Below are 18,909 nucleotides of genomic sequence, written 5' to 3' on the forward strand. Positions count from 1 at the left end.
AATCAAAATTCATTTAACAAAAATCTTCCAAAATGCGATAGTTGTTGGGATATTTGGAATATCGCTCCAACAAAAAAAATAATTCGTGTAATTATGCCCTTTTTAAAAGTTATTCAGTTTTCCCCATCATAAAACTTCAACAATCTAATGTTTATCGTTTTAAAGACGTAAAAGAAACATTTTCAGTGTATTTGGATCATGGAGAAGCTTTCAATAAAAAAGTTGGCTTAACAACAACTTTTGGCTTATTTTTGTAAATCATTTTACAACCAAAAATACAGTTTTCTTTTTGAATATGATTCCAAACGCAATTTCAAATCAAAATGCTCATAACAAAAAATTTCTGAAATGAAGTAGTTCTCGCAATGTTTTAATTTTTTACTTTAGCAGCACAGTTATTTTGTTTTATTACGACCTTTTCATAAACAACACGCATTAGCGAATAACTTTTAAAAAGGGCATAATGACACGAATTAATTGTTTTTGTTGGAACAAAATTCTAAATATCTCGACAATTATCGCATTTTGGACGATTTTTGTTAAATGCATTTGGATTTAAAATGATTACTTAGACCAGATTACGTAGAATCATATTCTGTAATAAAATTATAGTTTTTGTCAATTAGCATGAAATTTAAAAACATGTCTAAAGTTATCGTTAGCAAAACTTTTTTACCGATAAGTTCATGCAATCAAAATGTTTCTTTTCTCTTTAGGTTTTTGTTGACAAAATATAAAATTCAAATTTTTGGCATAAATTTTTGTTTTTGTGAACAATGACAACTTTTTTTCAGTGCATATATTTTTCGTACAGAAGTATTAGTTTCCTATAACTCGTTCTCAGATAGCTTTGTTGTATAAAATAGGATAATCGAATAATTTTGTCCCGAAAATGCTGCAAGTACACCATTTTAAACAAAATGTTTAGTTTTCCACGCCGATGAAGCGTGTAAAGTTTCATTGGAATCTAAGATGGTCGGTCATGATTTTCAAGATTTTCGAACGGATCTTCGTGAAATTTCCCATCAGTGAAAATTTGTAACTATTGACGATTGTGTACGTACACGCGTGATAAAAAGAAAGCGATTTATCCTACTCATATCGTCGCTGTTGTCAGACCCTGTTCACTTTAACAAAAATCAGTCTTCAGTTCAGTGACGCCATCGAACGAGTTCGCATAGAACTAATCATCTCCCCATTGACTAATCCATGTGCAGTTGTGTTAGTGCGAGATTGAGGTTAAATCGGGTGGAATTTAGCCAAATGAGGTTAAATCAGATGGCGAATCGTAAACATCGTCTACACATATCCCAACTGTTTGTGTCCTAGACGTCAAAATTTCACTTTTTTCTAAACCTAGCATTTATTGTAGGTATAAATTACTTTATGACCATGTTTTTCCCAAAGCATCTTTGGTTAAACCTTATAACAATATAACAAAGAATTTGATTGCTATGTGTTTTAGTGGGTAGAAACTAAAAGAATGGTTACGCCCAATTTGCATTCAAGTCGTGATTTCGCCCTTCAGCAATCGCCATTTGCGAGAGGGCTAAACCGTGAACATGATTTTCAGAAGGGCGCGGTAAATGGGCTAAACTGACTCTGTCCTGCTGGGTAAATAGGATATTTTTTAATAGGGATCAGCGGCGCATAGAAACCCAATGCAAATGAAAGGGCGCGTGCATCTTTTCTTCAAATTTCATGAAAATATCGAAATATTTGAATGTTTATGTACAAGAACCGCCGAGTAGACATGATCACAGTAGGTATTAATTATCATTTATATAATAGAACCGCCGCTTACAAAACAATTTTGTGAATAATAACCAATCGACCTTGTTTGTCAAAAAATGTTAGTTTAGCCTTTATATTCCAAGAAGGGCCTAAGTCGAAATCTCGAAAAAAATGTATGTTTTGCCGTTTTGTTTTCTTTAATTATAAATCGATCGATAAACCATTTAAAATAATTTTCACCTCAATCGAGTAGTATTTTAGTCGCATAAAGCCATAATAGCGAAAACGCAGCTTGTTTACATTTGCGATTTAAGCCCTAATGAAAGATCTATTTCGAAATATCGTTCTGTTCGCACCGACATGAGAGCGAAGATCATCAAACAAACCCTGTCAAAAAAATGCGGACGAACATGGTCAGGCGATTTAAACAGTTTGACGTTTAACTCAACTCGCCTGTGCTAATTGCCCCTAGGAACAAGTGCAATTTACGAATGCGATTTAAAGGCAATTTCAATACTTAGACAAATTTTCTGGCGGCTGAAATGGACTTGGTTGTTTTTTTGCGTTTTTCAAACATAGCGGTTCATGTTTGCGGCTTAAGCTTAAAATTGTTTTTTGAACAGTTGGTGTGTTCTCACTTGCATTTTGTTTGTCTAGTGCACTTCATTTAGCCAGCGAATGTAGAAAATTGTGGAATCGTGTGTAAGTATAGTAGAACAAGATCTCTGACATAAAGTCTTCACCTTTGATTCTTCTTATAAGGTGGTGGTGATTACCTATTATACTGGTAAGTATATTGAGTAGACAATGAATCCGAAAATAAGTATTATTTTTAATTTTCATATTAGGCAATTAAGGGCGATTAAATGGCGCGTTCCGTGGGCGATTTGGGGGCGATTTAAGGGCGGGTTGGGCGGCAAAAAAATTACGGCGGCAAATCGCTCAAATGTTGCATTTGAAATAGCCCCCTAATTGGCAGCAATTTGCCCTTTTTGACTGGGAAGTCATCAAAGAGAAAGGAACACATCCTTCTGAAGCTTATCGGTAAAGAATGGCGGGTAGAAATTGGAAAAAAGTATACTGAAAGAGTCTGTTTGAAAAGTACTGTTCGGTTCTGAAGTGTTCGGTCAGTTCCTAAAAGATCTACGCCGAAATCTTTGCTATTCTTTTGAAACCATTCCCAAGCAACATAAGTAACAAGTCTAAGAAAAATGTTCTACCTATTTGGTTGAATATCAGTTGTAGAAAAGTATAAAAGCATTTTTCAGACCATGGTTTGTTGCTAATAGACCACAAAAAACAAGTTTGTTGTTGCTAATCGAACCGTAAAATCTGGTTTTGTTGACTAAAAGAATTATTTTCGAATTAACAACACAGATTCTAAATGATATTTAGTATGTGGGGCCTATTATGTTTGATAACTGTTAGTTGAAAGTAACTCAATATTATAGTGGATAGCAGCTGTCAGTGTTTCTTTGCAATAAGTATCATAAAGAACAAAATACTTGCAAACTTGTGAAATACTTGCCGACACTTTCACAAAACAAATTTGCAACAAGGAGAAGGCGTCATCGATGCATCTGTATTCGTTTTTTCTTCTGTCAATGAATCAGCCACAACGAGTAGGCGGCCATGATGCTTTTATAAAATTTTTGCACCATATTCGAATTGCGCATTGGTAGGCGCAATCGAAAATTGTGTCTTTTGCCTGGCGTGCTCCATCTAATTGTTATACAGTATAGTTACTATATTCATAGTTAGGTGGAGACAATGAGCGGAGCCAATTGAACATGTCAAATGCCGGAGCCAATCGAGCATGTCGTCACATAACATGTTCTTTTTGGATGTATATGGAAAAGGTATTGTGATTATGGTCATAATTATTTTACTCTTTCCTTGTGTAATCGAGTGCAGAGAAACGAAATCTTTTTTGGATTAGGTTTTCTATTCGTACATGTAAAGCTCTTTCTCACGACGACAATGAAATTATTAAGCTAAAGCTTGAACATTTGCATGGGATGCCAGTGTTTTCTGCCTGAAATATGAGCTGCAAGTTTTCCGGCTTTTGTGTCCGCCTAACTCTGAATATAGTAACTCTATTATACAGTATAGTGATTCGTTGGTTGGGCCACAGTCTCTGTCCAACTAACGAATTTGATTCGCTAGTTGGACCGACTGACAAATTTCAGAAACTCTCCAAAGAAGACATTAGTAGTGTAAAAAATTGATGGACATATTGTCAAAGTAAATTTAACATGAGATTTTTTTTAGTTGGACAATGGTCCAACTAGCGGGGGTCCAACGAAAAAGCGGTCCAGTTAAAGACTGTCCAAGCAGCGAATCACGACTGTATTATCATCCATTTACGATTTTATTTGAGGGCGCATTGAAAATATAAACGTAAAATTCAAATATTCACAGTAAATCTAGACGCGCCGGTGATTTTTTTCCCCTTCCTTTTATTAACGACTAAGAGTGAGTCACTTTCCTTTTTTTTGTTTTTAACGTCATTCAATTGGCAAGGAACTGGAAAGTGAAGTACATTCTTCAATATTAAGAGCCATAGTACTCAAGGGAGAACTAGGAGTTGAAGTTTAGAAAACCGTGGAAAAGGGTCATATGAGCAAGTTTAGAGTTTACCGTCTACTTAACCCTTTGTCTGCTACCGCAGGAGTCAGGAGCTTTTGGCATTAGAAATGCGAATCACCTGACAGTCAAAGTGCTCGGAGATTTCATGAATGATGCAAACAGTTCTCCAAACGAAAATCGTTATAATTTGCTTTATTAGTACTATATATTTCCAAAAAAACTAGCAGTATTTGGTAATTTCTGCATTTAACAATAAATGAATATAATATTCGAGATATCGTTGATTAGAATAATGCTCGCGCAATTGCACGCTGAAATAAATTTGTACAAGTGCGCTCTGCTGATTCAAAGAGAACTCGAAAGATCTAGAATCACCATAATGATGTTGTTGAAGGTTTGTTCGTGGAATTTGACAGCGGGATATCTTGTACTATATCATCTTTGAGAAACTCCTATGCCTGAAACATCTATGAAAAAGGGGGACGGGCATAGCGTAGTTGGTAAATCGATTGCCTTGTACGCAGCTCATCTGGGTTCGAGTCTCAACCTCGAACATAGGGTTAGAGATTTTTCCAAAAGAGATTTCTCAAACCCGAAAACAGGCGAATGACCTTAAGGTTAAAACCTCTATAATCAAAATAAAAAACATCTATGAAAGTGATATGGGTTCCCTGCACTTTCGCTAGTAGATGTTAAACTAACATTCTTTCTCTGCCTCGGCGATTGTAAGGACGTGGCCAGGTGTACACTGTGATGCTTGTTCCACTATGAAGAAAAAGCGTTAATCCCAAATGTTTTTTTATTGAGGCATGGTATGGTGGATATCTTGTTAAATATTAGCTGATCATTGTACAGCCACTCACGATCGTATATGCTACGCTATGCTATGATCGCGTGCTGCTTTCAAAATGGATTCGAAAGACACGTTGTCAAAAGCACCTTCATTGTAAAGAAAAACTACTGAGCTTGTTTTTGCGAAAAATCATTTTCAATGTTGTAAACATATTGTGTAATAGGCTAATACGCATGTTGCATTACATGCAGCGAGTGCTCGCTTAAGCCAATATCCCGAATGTAGTGGTCGTTTTAATGTTCCACTGATTTAAGCAGGAAGGAGGTCAGACTGATCGGTCTAAAGATCTTTGTCTATTGGGAATGGGAATCTATGCTGGTATGACTCATCGCCCACTGTGACACGCTGCAACTGGAAGCCCCTGATCCCCCCACCACAGTCGAGCGATTACAGCCAGCGGTTGCCAGTCGTCTCGGTCCGGTTTGTAGGAACGGTGAGTACGGAAAGTACGAACCTTGATTTTGATTTGATTATATTATCAAAATGTCGGTGGTATGAACACAGGAATCGATGATTATTTAGTAGCTAGTTTCGGATGAATGCTTCGATATGATCGTCCTCACAGAGACGTGGCTTAGCGAAAGCATTCTGTCAGTGCAAGCACTTGGTACCAACTACGATGTTTTTCGTACTCGTCTCAGGACTACCGGCGGTGGGGTGCTTCTGGCTGTCCATCATCGCTTGAAAGCGCAACTGATTGAGGATATTTTGGGGGTGTGTGTCGAACAGGAGTGGGTGCGAATCAAATTGACTGGTTACGCACTTTTTCTCTGTGTGGTTTATTTCCCACCGGACTGCACTCGTGATCTGACATTGATTGATGCACACATTGAAGCACTGGAATGGATCTCTGCTCAAGCAAGCCCGGTTGATGAGATCTTGATTGTTGGTGGTTTCAACTTCTCCGCTCTGCTTCTGACAGATTTATGTTCGCAGATCCCGAACTGTCATCTTGCCATGCTGGCATCACCAGCTTGCTTGACTGCTACAGTCTTAATCTGCTGCGCCAAACGAATAGCGTTGCGAACGAGAGCGACAGAATCGGCGACCTCTGCTTTTCAAACAAGTGTGACCATTCGACAAAAATTACCGCAGCACCGTTCCCCCTGGTGAAGATTGTTGCATAATATGCTTGAAGTGATTCGTGTAAAGCATGACTGCAATATTTCTGACACCGTCAGCCATAACTTTAGAAGAGCCGACTACAATAGTATTTTTGACTTCCTGTCCAATATCCACTGGAACGAAATTCTCGACAATGATGATTTCCAATTCAAAACATTGGTTATGATATCGATCGCTACATACCCAAAAGGAGCGGCCTTCAATCTAGGCATCCAGCATGGCCGAACTGAGACGATTAAAAACGACTGAAAAAGCCGCTCCGAAGAAGTAAAGAAGTTTGGAGGTTACGTGCTACAACAAAATTGCGTGCATGTTAGATAAGTATATGTATATAAAGTCAGCTAAGCTGTGCTATGGCTTAAGGGGTAAGCGAGGGTGTAGAAATCCTAGGCGAGAGTGTAGACCCTAAGAGCATCAAATATTTCTTTATACAAACCTCTTCCCAGCTCCTGTACCACTTCTTGCGCTTTTTGAAACTGAACTGCTTCGCGTATTCCTCTTCACTCAAGACACCAAGTTGTTCGTAATACACCGCTGAAAAGAAGCAAATGAAAAATGTCACTCATTTGATCATGTTTGCATCAAAAAAGTTTTCCTTCGTACCATCTTCAAGCACAGGAAACGGTGCCATAACACAGCCAGGGTAATAGTAGGCATTATAAAATTGAGCATAATCATAACCATTTCCGTACGGCGGTAGAACCGTCTGCAGCGCTACATTAGGATCTAAGCTATCGAATGTCACTTCCTTCTCGCCGTCCGGTTGTTCAATTTCGGCCTCGTTGGGCACCGAAAATGCACCGTCGCCTTGCTGACTGCTAGCTTCATAGTAGCCAATACCGGCATCAACCAGTTGTTGCTCGACGTTTTCAGTGAGATCAGCACCAGTGACAGGAATAGGACTATTATCAGAATCCGTGGCTTGTGGTACCTCGGACGCATCAATTGGGGTTGAAACATCGTTGACTTGCTCCACATCCACTTGACCGCCGGTATCGAGCGTGGCCGAACAGTGATAGTTTGGTGGATAAATATAAGTCTGACCGCCATTCATGTATGAGAAGCCATTGTTATCAACGGCGAAGCCTAAAATTATATAAGAAATTCTTGTTAGCACAATGAGGAACTGGGAGTGGCAGTAACTACTGTTTATTTTCTCGTTAGACAACATAAAAACACATGTTCACTCACCGTTCATTACAAGTACTCCACTTTGATCAAAATAACCAAAATAAGGGTACGGGGTGGGATATTCCATGAATTGCCCTTCGGTTAGATACGTTGTATCGGACGTAACCGATTCAGCGGTGGAGACACTTCCACTACCAGTTGCGGTATCACTACCATCAGTGGTACCGTTAACGGAGGCAGCCCCGTTATCGCTCATCGTTGATGTGGCCGTGGTGTGTCGTTTCGGCCGTGACAGGTAGCCCTTCTTAAAAAGTACATCCTGACGGGGAGTAGTTATTTTCGTGTATTCATCTGGAAGGATTGATCCAGTTATAGATTTTATTCCAATTACAATTGAATATAACATTACCTTCGTTTATGCTAACAGGTTCGTTTTGTTCGTTTTTGGCATCGGCGGTATATTGAGTGGAGTATGAACTACTTCTATGATAGCTGTTACTTCCGTAGTGATTACCATGGTAAGATTTTCCACTACTGTGATAGTAGTTGTGACTACTTTTGGAATAACGCGTATGAGCCCTATGGGAATAAGTGGAGTGACCGCTGGAGTATGGTGTGCTGCTGCCGCCCTCTGATTGATTCTGCGAACGATCTTCGCTGCTCACGTCGGTATGGTGGGTATCGTCTTTCGAGGCGGTGTAGCCAAAATCCGATGGATGCGCCGCAATGTAACTGCGGGCACTGTTCTCACTGACAACAGCTGTGTAACTTTTCCTTCCTCGTGATGATTTGAACTTTTCATCTGAAATCATTGGCAATTGTTAATTAGATTGATGACATAGTTGTCCATATTTTACAAGCCCCCCCTTCGATCCCCTATTAGCTAATTGCCACAATGCTCCCTGGTAGTTAAGCCAAGAATTATACGTGAAAAATTGTTTCGAATGCCTGATATAATTGGCGTTGATAAGAACGGATACAGAATAACGAAAAAATGAAGGATCAATATCAGATATTGCTTAAAGTGATTGTAAACACCTACATAATTGACACAGACTGCTTCCTACTACTTCTAGTCTAATCGGTTGCTATAACCGAGCAATTGAAAGAGCGAACTCTGAGCATCGGTAGGTCAAATTTGAAAAATTTCGCTGCAGAAAATGGATCACTCTGTAAGTGACTTTTTAAACCAGGCTTCAACGCTCCGTCAGTCGCTTGATCTAATGTACATTGTCTGACGGTTCTATCACATTCGCCCGAATGACATTCGCCCGAAAGTCATTTACCCGAATGACGTTCGCCCGAAAACCATTTACCAGAATGGACCATTTACCCGAATGTCACTAACCCGAATGGACCATTTACCCGAATGCCATCAACCCGAATGGACCACTCGCCCGAATGTCATTAACCCGAATACCACATTCACTCAAGCATAATATAAAATCGGTAATTGTCTAGTTTAGTGAATTTAGTGATAGAAGTCCGACTTTAATGCGGTTTTTTGCCAAAAGGATGTATTTCAACCTAAATAAACTAAACTAAAACTGTATTTTAACCTAAATAAACTAAACAATAACAAGTGAGCTTATACAGCGGAGCTAGTGTGATGCGGCTTGGCCGCATATCCGAGGCCAAGGATTCGAAGCGGCGCAAAGCCGCTGAGGTTCCGTTAGACGAGGCGTTGATCCACCCGTCGCCGGAGTTATAAGCAAACCTGTGATCCTCTTGTTTGCCCGTTTTACTCAAACATAGGGGCTATAGCTAGTTTAAAGCCGACCGAGCGGCAGCGAAGTCGGACAGTGCACCAGAAAGCGATGTGGTGTAGCCACATTAGTCAACCGTACACTGACCACTGTGGCTATGCGACATCGCTTTAGGTGTACTATCCGACGTCATTGAGGTTCTGCTGCCAACGCCACAAATGCTCTTCAGGTGCAAACTGATGCATATAGGACGCAGTTGTCAGCTCGAGCGGTGAAATCTTGTGATAAACCGGACAAAATAATAAGAAATCTTTCGGAAACACCATCGACCGAGGTAAATATATATTAAGATGCTCCGTTAGCGAATTGAATCAATTAAATTAGTAATTATATCTTGCATGGTGGAAGTCCATTTGGCACAACACCGTTAGTAAATAGTAGTTCATAAATGTTACGTAGCGAAGCTAGTGTGATGCGGCTTTGCCACAATTACCGAGGTCGAGGAACCGAAGCGGAGGTCCCTACTCGGCAAACCTGTGATCCATTGGTATGCTTGGTTTACTGAAATATAGGGGTTGATTCCTTCTTTAAATATGAGCAGTACTTTGAGTTTGTATACCAAATAACCCTCGCAATCAAACCGGTGATCCACTCTTTTGCCCGGTTTACTCACACTTGGGGATTGATTCCTTTTTTTAAACATGAGCAGCTCTTTTCCCACAATTAAGGGTTGATTGCTTCTTTCAAACATCTTTGGATCTGCATGCCAAATAAGTTTGCAAAGAAACTGTTGATCCACTCGTCTGCCCGGTATACTCAAACATAAGGGTTGATTCCTTCTTTCAAAACCAGAGCAATTTCTTGAATCTATATACCAAATAGCTCTCTACGTAATATTGGATTTCGAGACAGGATGATTCTTCCACCTAATTCACGGATGATTCTTCCATCTAAACCAAAGTTTTTTCTGAAAAATAAAACAACTTGGTCGTCAAACAAAATATTCGGAAGATCACCGAATACAACTAATTTACAAACAAGTTGTTGCCTTGGCTTTCTTGCCCCATCAAGGTATTCCAATGGCACTCGAAGAATTGAGGAAAAGTTGTCCAAAGGCTCTCGACGATTTTTTGGATCACATTAGTAAAAATTGTATTTTTGGTAGGAAGGAAACTAATCAAAAAGTTTCTCGATAACCCTTCTTTGCCCCCCGCTTCGTGGTCAGTTTTCGAAAATGTATCGACAAAGATTCCTAGAACCACCAATAATGTGGAAGACTAGCACAATAAATGGAACGGTTTGTTAAGCCGTGGAAATTCTATGGTGTGTTGAGACAGTTGCAGCTTGAAGAGAAAAAAAACCCTAGTACGTATGTTTTACGTACACTACAAGCGGTGCCAACAGCAAAAAGTCTAAAAAGAACTCACGAAAGGACTCACTCACCCTAGTTAAATCATACAAACCAGGTGATTGGATTAACTATTTGACTGATATAGCTTTAGTGTTAATTTCTTCATAGCATCAAATGTAATAAAATTTGTATTTCATCTTAATAAATTAAATTTTTTCGATTGTCATTTCGATGTTTTTCGGGTATATGGAATTCGGGCGAATGGCATTCGGGTTTATGTTGCATTCGGGCGAATGTCTTTCGGGTGTTCGTGACATTCGGGTGAATGACATTCGGGTTTATGTGACATTCGGGCAAATGTCCTTCGGGTAAATGGCTTTCGGGCGAATGTCATTCGGGCGAACGTGACAGAATCTGTCTGACAAACAAGAAATCCTTATTATTTTGCGAAGTTAATAAAGATGCAAATGAAGTTAATGCTTACGGAAGTCACCTCTATTCAGCTCCATCATATTAGACACTCAGTACTGATGTTCAACATACTAACCTACGCAGGGTTTCATTTTGTATAACAACCTAAAATTGTATGATAGTGCTAGAATCAAGACCCCTGTTTATATGGAAGATAAGATTTATACGGAAGACTACAAAATCTATCACTGCGTACTTCCCATTGGTCCATTACTAGCTTCTAGTTGCAATACGAAGAATAGGAATTGGGTCTAATATTCGGATAAACTTGACAGGCTTGGTGCCAGACAAGACAGATACAAGCTCTAATATACAAAAAAGACACACACAGCCGTAACGCTTCCAGCTAATTACTGGTATCGTATCTCATGCCTCAACGTGAGTCTACTGACGATATTTGGACCTTATGCTGGCATCGACTGTGGGCTAAAACTTCTGCCTCAATCCAAGGTGAGGATGGCTGTAGTCCACTACGAATTTGATCACACTATTACCTGGCTCCTGACAAAACAAAGTGTATGGTATCCAATTAATTGAAGTATCTCAGCAAAGAATTGATCAACTGCGCTTCTGCTCCCATGGCGTAAGAGGTGGCTGATAATAGAAAAATCTCTAAATCATGACGTATCTCCGGTCCTGAAGGGTCTGGAATATTCAAGACGCGAACGGAATATCGTGGGTCCTTGCAGTGTCAAGCGAATCTCTGGCACAGTAGACGTTTGTTTTTTCACAAATGGTGGGATATCAACCAGCGTGTATGGTATCTTCTAGTAGCTGTACAATAAATATTGAGTATTGGGTTCTCACCGACCAACGGTTAGAGTACCACAAATTAACCTTCAGTATAAACGTTTCATAATAAATCTGATCCTCCTTCTCCAGAAAAAAAAGTTTGGTCCAAGAGCTGTATTTTCAAAAAAAAATTCTATACATGCGGGTCTAGCTGTCGATGTTCTGATGAAAGACGGAGTCAGTTACGTTAGGAACTCTGACCTTCAACAAGTGAAGATATTGGAGTACTAGAAATTGCACTCAATGTCAACCTTTGATGGAAATACTACCCATCAGACTCGCTTTGCGTGGCTTTCGCCGAATCCGCTTTGCCGAACCACGTTGAAGTGAAGGGGACTCGTCTACCTGGTCGTCTGTTTATACCGCGGGTCATGCATTGTTCCAATTGCAAACAGCTAGGACAAACAACCACCTATACTGTAGCAATTAGCTGTGGTGCGGCAAGTGTGAGTAAGGCCATGTGGATCATCCCTGCAGGAAGGCTGCTGAAAAGTGTGTTTACAGTGGAAAGAATCCAAATACACTTTTGACATGTTCAACGCACGAACAGCGCACGGATAAACTAAAGATCGCTCCAGAAACTCTTACGCAGAAACTGCACCACTTAGCTCTGAAAACCCGTATGTACTCTTGCCAACTGACGATAATACTTCTTACAACTCTTGCGAGGGGTATTCTTTGGCAAGAGCCCATGATTGTCCCAAACAGGAGTACAAAATAAAAACCTTACGTCAATAAGAAGTGCTGAAACAAAACCCGACGATAACCCCTCCTGGTTTTGGAAAACTGAAACACAACCAGAAATTCCCAGCACTTTCCGGGGCACTAAAAATCCCAAGTGCTCCTATTCTACAGTCAGAAACTCAACCCGAAATGGAACTTCTGAAATTTTCTAACATTGTGGACTGGATATCACAGCTTTCAATATTACCGATCTTCTGAAAAGCTTGTTGGTTGCTATTCTACCAACAATGGAAACGTTCTTAAAGCAGTTGGCTGAATAATGGCCCCTCCTTACAGCGATCATATCCTACAATGACTAATTTTTTAAACGAAATCCTGGATCTGATCACTGTTTTACAGTGGAATTGAAGAAGCATTATGCGAAACACGAAGCAATAACTCCCTATGCGAAACACGGCTTACTTCTAATATTAAGATAAACTTTCACAATTTGAACATTATTCGTCTGGACCGAGAAGACTCTTATGGAGGGATAAAACATGCTATTCCTTCAATTGAATCATGCTTCCTTCGACATCATGCATTGAAGTTAAGACCTCTGCATTGCCTCTATTTACATTCCTCCAAGGGTCACGATGGGGCACTGAAGCCTCTGCAGCGTGATTGAACTCATTTTCTCACCACAATGGCTTCTTGGAGACTTCAACTCCCATCACGGTACAGGATGGGGTTGACTGTACGACGATAATCGCTCTTCGACAATTCAAGATATTTTCGACAACTTTCATATGACAATTTTAAACACAGGGGAAATGACACGGATCCCTAGCCTAAGTACACTGGACATATCTTTATGCTCGACCTCGCTACGGTTAGATTGCAACTGGAAGATAATGTCTGTTCCCCACGGTGGAGGTCATCTGCCGATCATGACTGTAATCACAGTACAAGTTTCTGTCCGACTTAATTCTCGATACCCCGATTCAATCTCAGACTAAACGAGTATCAAGTGCAAACACCCAAAAACATTCTCCCAACCCGTGGTGGAACAAAGAGTATTCAGACGTACACGCGGGGGAAGGCTGCCGCGTATAGTCTTTCGGAATGATGGGTTAGTGGCTAGCTATCAACGGTACGCGATATTAGAAAAGCGAATGAAAAATTTAATGAAAGCTAAGAAACGCAGTTACTGGCGCCGGTTTGTCAACGGGTTAACAAGAGAAACATCGATGAGCACTCTTTGGGGCACGGCCCGACGTATGCGAAACCGAAACAGTTCTAACGAGAGCGTGGAATATTCAAACCGTTGGATATTCGAGTTCGCCAAGAAGGTTTGTCCGGGTTCCACCTCGGCACAAAAAATCTACCGCGCCGCGTCGCTTCACGATACCGCGAACGAAGCACTGTTTTCGATGGTAGAGTTCTCACCTGCTCTCTGATCATATAGCAATAAAGCCCCAGGGCCAGACAGAATCAAATTCAACTTGTTGAAAAATCTGCCGAGAGACGCTCGTTGAATTTATTTAATAAGTTTCTTGAGGGTAACACTGTCCCTCACGACTAAAGACAAATGGAGGTCATCGCAACCCAAAAATCAAGAAAACCAGCCTCCGTCCACAACTCGTCTCGACCGCTTGCGATGCTGTCCTGTATCCGAAACGACTTTCGGATGTGGAGTTGTGGACGGAGGCTGGTTTTCTTGATTTTTGGGTTGCGATGACCTCCATTTGTCAATTTTCAAGAAAATAATCCTATTCCGCCTCGACAATTGGATCGAAGCAAATAACTGTCAGATACACAATTTGGCTTTCGCAAACGCAAAGGGACGAACGATTGTCTTGCGTTGCTCTCAACAAACTCTCAACGTTGCTCTGATCAGCAGATGACATCAGTTTCCTTGGACATTAATGGGGTCTTTAATTCAATTCAATTCTCTGAGAAGTTGCACCAGCATGGTCTTCCGATTTAAAAAAAACTTTTTGCTAAACCTGTTGTCTGAAAAACAAGTGCATGGTGAATTATCGACATCACGAGTTGGCTACATGGATCTTCCCCAGGGCTAATGTCTTAGCCCCTACTCTACAACTTCTACGTGAATGGTATTGACGAATGTCTTACCAAGTCCTGAACGCTAAGGCAGCATGACGGTATGGTCCAAAGCTGTCGATCTGCAAGGACCATTGCAAGATACCTTGGACAATTTGTCGGCTTGAGCTCGCTAGCTAGATATTGAATTCTCTACGGAGCAAACTAAGCCAGTCGTATTTTCAAGGAAGCGTGAACCAGCGCAACTGCAGCTTCAATGAAAGGTTCAACTAAACTATTGCTCAGGGCTTAACATTCAAATATATCAAAGGTACGGTTCGACTCTAAAGCTACATGGGGATGTCACATTTAGGTACTTCCGCTAAAGAATCGATTTTGGGAACTCTCACATCGACTGCTCATTCGATGCGATAGCTTGAACCCATTGGTGATTGCAAATTGCGAAAGGCAATTGGCATGGCAGCATCAGAGTAACAACAATTTTCCGAAATATTGACACTCAAAACGCCTCAGCGATTGCAGGCTGGAAATCACTACAACCAAGGGTGCATATTCGTTACAATGATCAACCAACCAACGACAATGTCAATTATATAATGTATCCCACTTCCTACATATTCCCCCCATTACAGACGAGCAGGCCGCCCCTAAATACGGTTTTCCCTTTCCTCACTAACACATGCAATATACTTTAAAAAAAAATGCAGAAACGGCCTCGTTAAGCTACTGCAATTTGGCCTAAATAAACGTATTTAGTTTATGTAAGGTCTTGTGTCCTTATGCACAAAAACTTGTCTAAAATTGCTTCTTTTTGGAAATCTTGCACAAACATTTTAATCATCAACGATTGAGGAATAAAATAAATTGAAAAGCACGGCGTAATACGTAAGTTGGAATCTACAGTCAATATTTCTTCAATTACTGAAATTAATCTGTGATAAAACAGTAATTGTGTTATATTCTCTCCTGACAAACGTACAAATAAAATGTCGTTCTTACGTAGCCATTATCGACGGTGTGCAATTTTCTCATTGATATACTAATTATTTGGAGATGTGAGAGTATAAATTCATTCTAGTACAATAGTTTTCAATAAAGTAAAGAGCAGGTATAGAACAATCCACTTGAAAGAAAAAAGTAGATAAACCTTAAAGAAGATTATACCCCATTTGGCATAAAGTCATTTGGCATAAGGTCGTTTGGCATAAGGTCATTAGGCATAAAAGTCATTTGGCATAAAGTTATTTGGCATAACGGTCATTTGGCATAATGGCCATTTGGCATAAAAGTCATTTGGCATAAAGGCCATTTAGCATAATGGTTATTTGGCATAATCACTGCACTGAAACGAATACTTTAGACGGAATATTTTTCACAAAATCAAAAAAAATCACTATAAATAAATTAAAAAAAGACTTGCCGCCGCCTAATGTGGCTACGCCACATCGCTTTCCTTCCGTACTGTCCGACTTCGCTGCCGCTCAGTCGAACTTAAACTAGCTATAGCCCCTATGTTTGAGTAAACGAGTGGATTACAGGTTTGCTTGCAAAGTTCTTGCGCTTCCGACACTATAAATAAATTAAAAAAAACTTGCCGCCGCCTAATGTGGCTACGCCACCTCGCATTTCTACCCGTGTTTATGCCAAATCACCCTTATGCCAAATGACTATTATGCCAAACGCACGTTATGCCAAATGGCCATTATGCCAAATGGCCATTATGCCAGTTGACTTTATGCCAAATGACTTTTATACCAATCGACTGTATGTCAAACGGGCTTATGCCAAATGGCTTTATGCCAAATGGCCTGACACCCTTAAAGAATACTGCTTAATCAAAGAAAAATGGAAGAAAACTGATATATCAGGTGTTTTATATTCATATATGAATATGAAACTCCTGTTTTCTACTTTTGATCTTTTGTTCGTTATTTATTAATAATCAAAAAATGATTTTTCTTTCGAAAATTCAAATTTTACAAAATGGTCTATTTCGGCCGCCTACATAACTTTCTAGAACACCAGAAATCGTTTGAAGCGCAATAAAAGAAATTGTGGTGAAATAACTGTTTTTCACAAGCGACACCCTAGATATCGAAAACCCAAAGTTTCCGAAAGAAAAAAAAAACAAGAAAACCAGCCTCCGACCACTACTTGTATCGACCGCTTGCGGTGCTGTTCTGTATCCGAAAGCTGTTCGCGAAAATGATCCTATTCCGCCTCGACGTTAAAGCAATAGTTTTGAAGCAATAAAAAACCCCCCTTTTTGCTCCTTGGGACCACAGATGCTATATGGGATTTCGCCAGGGGCGAAGATTAGAATCGGGTTTCAATTTGCTTTAAATTTCGCTATTTATAAAAGTCGTTCGAACTTATTCAAATTAAGGTAATAATAGCGAATATTCGTTGACATGTATTCCTGCAGCACTTACAATCATTACTATCGAATATTCTAATGCTCAATCATAAAAACTATATATTTTTCCCAGCGATTGAAATTCATCACTCCTTTTTTTAGTTTTCAGGAAAATGGGTGCTCTACAGGTATGACTATTTACGATTAAAAATACGCTTCGAAATATCATTGTTTAAATTAATGCAGTTTGCATATTGTAATCGTCTTAGCTTGTTTTTCAATATTTATCCAAAAAAAAGTTCAGATCGTAAAGCAGATAGAAGGGAGCAGGGGCGAAAATTGGGGTGGGGGCAAAGAATGATATTTCTACCCTATATGACAGAGTTTAGTGCTGATGAAAAACGGCGTGTTACAGATGCGAATAGAGGGTAAAAGTTTGGTATCTAGATGATACTCTGGAAACTAATCGGATCACGAGAGGAATAAGTTCATTGGGATTTTTTAGTGAGAAGAAGACGAGTTGGTGTTTTTGAACATCAAAACTCAGTAACGTCGAGCTGTAGAATACTATACTTGCTTCTGGCATCCGTCTTCGCAAGGTATTGTATTGGGCAAAAGAAACAATGCTACAATTGCTGCACGGAAAAAAAATCCGTTCATAAATTTATGAACAGGAGGTCATGATTTCGTGAACTGAACGATTTACGAAAACCGTGAATAACAAACCTCGTATTCATGAAACTATTTGATTTTTCAAAAAACTATTTCGTCCCGAATATCCACATATTACATTGGAATGTTTGGTTGGGTTACTGTTATTGTTCCCTGGACATGTTCAGTTTTTGTTGTGATTCTTGCTCATGATTTAGGAATACACAGCCGATAGTCAAACGTTGTTCATGATTTCCAGAGCTTATTCGCGATCCTTGTGATATCTCATCACGTTACCATACTATTTTATTCATGAGTTTTCTATCGGATTTTCCTGTCAGATCAGCGGGATTAAAATTGAGGATTTCAGGATCTTAGTCGCTATTTTCGTAATTTACATTCACGTTATCGTGATATTTTAGTCATGAGTAGAGTGATTCATGTTCATGTATTCAGGATCCCAGTTACGATTTTAGATATTTTTGTCACGAGATGTGTGATTTGTGTTCATGATTGCAGGGTCTTAGATACAATTGTCGTAATTTCTGTTCATGTTATCGCGATATTTTATTTTAGAACTTACTCTCAAAGAGTAATGTAGCTAATGTTCATGATATGAGCAGTTTTATCATGGACTGATTCGCGATATGTTGTCCTGTGACCTATATCACGCACACTATTTGTGGTTCGTTTTTTGTCCGGATATCACAATGAATCTTATCAAATGAATAACAATTTTTGAGATCCTAATAGTTTTTTTTTATATCTACTGCTAGTACCTATTACTGGTCGCTAGCAGTAGAGCATTTCATGAAAAGGTGCATGGAACAAAAATGATTCCACGAATAACACTACAAATTTTGTGAAAGAGTTCACGTAAAAATTTGATTAGGGACATCTTCTAAATATCACCAGCGAGCAAAACAGATTGTAGATGATGTACTAGAAATCATGAACCAGTTCACGAGTACATGAATATTTCTACGTTGTGTGAACTATTTCACGAGCAGGGATATTGGAGCGTAACTAATATATCAGGAATCATGAACCAGTTCACGAATACACGAATAATATTTCTAGGTTTCGTGAACTATTTCACGAAATTCCATTGTGACTAATTTGTTAGGACTCATGAACCAGTTCACGAAGACTGAACAATACTTTATGATTTCGTGAACTATTTCACAAAAAAGTAAGTTGGTAAGTTGTGACTACTATACTACACACAGAAAAAAATATTGGTAAAAGTAAGTGTTCTTAGCAAGAAACAACCAACGCCTACTGTCAGATTGAAAGTAAAACTTTTAAATTAATCAAGAATAATAATCAAGATATCCTTTTAAGCTAATGAAGTTGGTAATCAAAATAAACGTTTTGTTTTCAAACTAAGAAAATGCGTTGGTTGATTTTTGCTAAGAGT

The 18,909-nt window shown here is 39.4% G+C and overlaps 1 protein-coding gene across 3 annotated transcripts in view; it reads right to left on the reverse strand.

Moving 5' to 3' along the window:
- LOC131688517 (uncharacterized) overlaps positions 1-18,909 on the reverse strand; it is a 37,413-nt gene that overhangs the window by 7,937 nt on the left and 10,567 nt on the right. For all 3 annotated transcript variants that reach the window (XM_058972816.1, XM_058972815.1, XM_058972814.1), the window contains exons 3-6: positions 7,842-8,234; positions 7,493-7,783; positions 6,905-7,387; positions 6,738-6,835 (exon numbers count right to left, since the gene is read on the reverse strand). In XM_058972816.1, coding sequence (XP_058828799.1) covers positions 6,738-6,835; positions 6,905-7,387; positions 7,493-7,783; positions 7,842-8,234 — 1,265 coding nt within the window. The remainder of the gene's footprint in view (positions 1-6,737; positions 6,836-6,904; positions 7,388-7,492; positions 7,784-7,841; positions 8,235-18,909) is intronic.

Source organism: Topomyia yanbarensis, chromosome 3, assembly GCF_030247195.1.
Source record: "Topomyia yanbarensis strain Yona2022 chromosome 3, ASM3024719v1, whole genome shotgun sequence".
Classification (NCBI taxonomy): domain Eukaryota; kingdom Metazoa; phylum Arthropoda; class Insecta; order Diptera; family Culicidae; genus Topomyia; species Topomyia yanbarensis.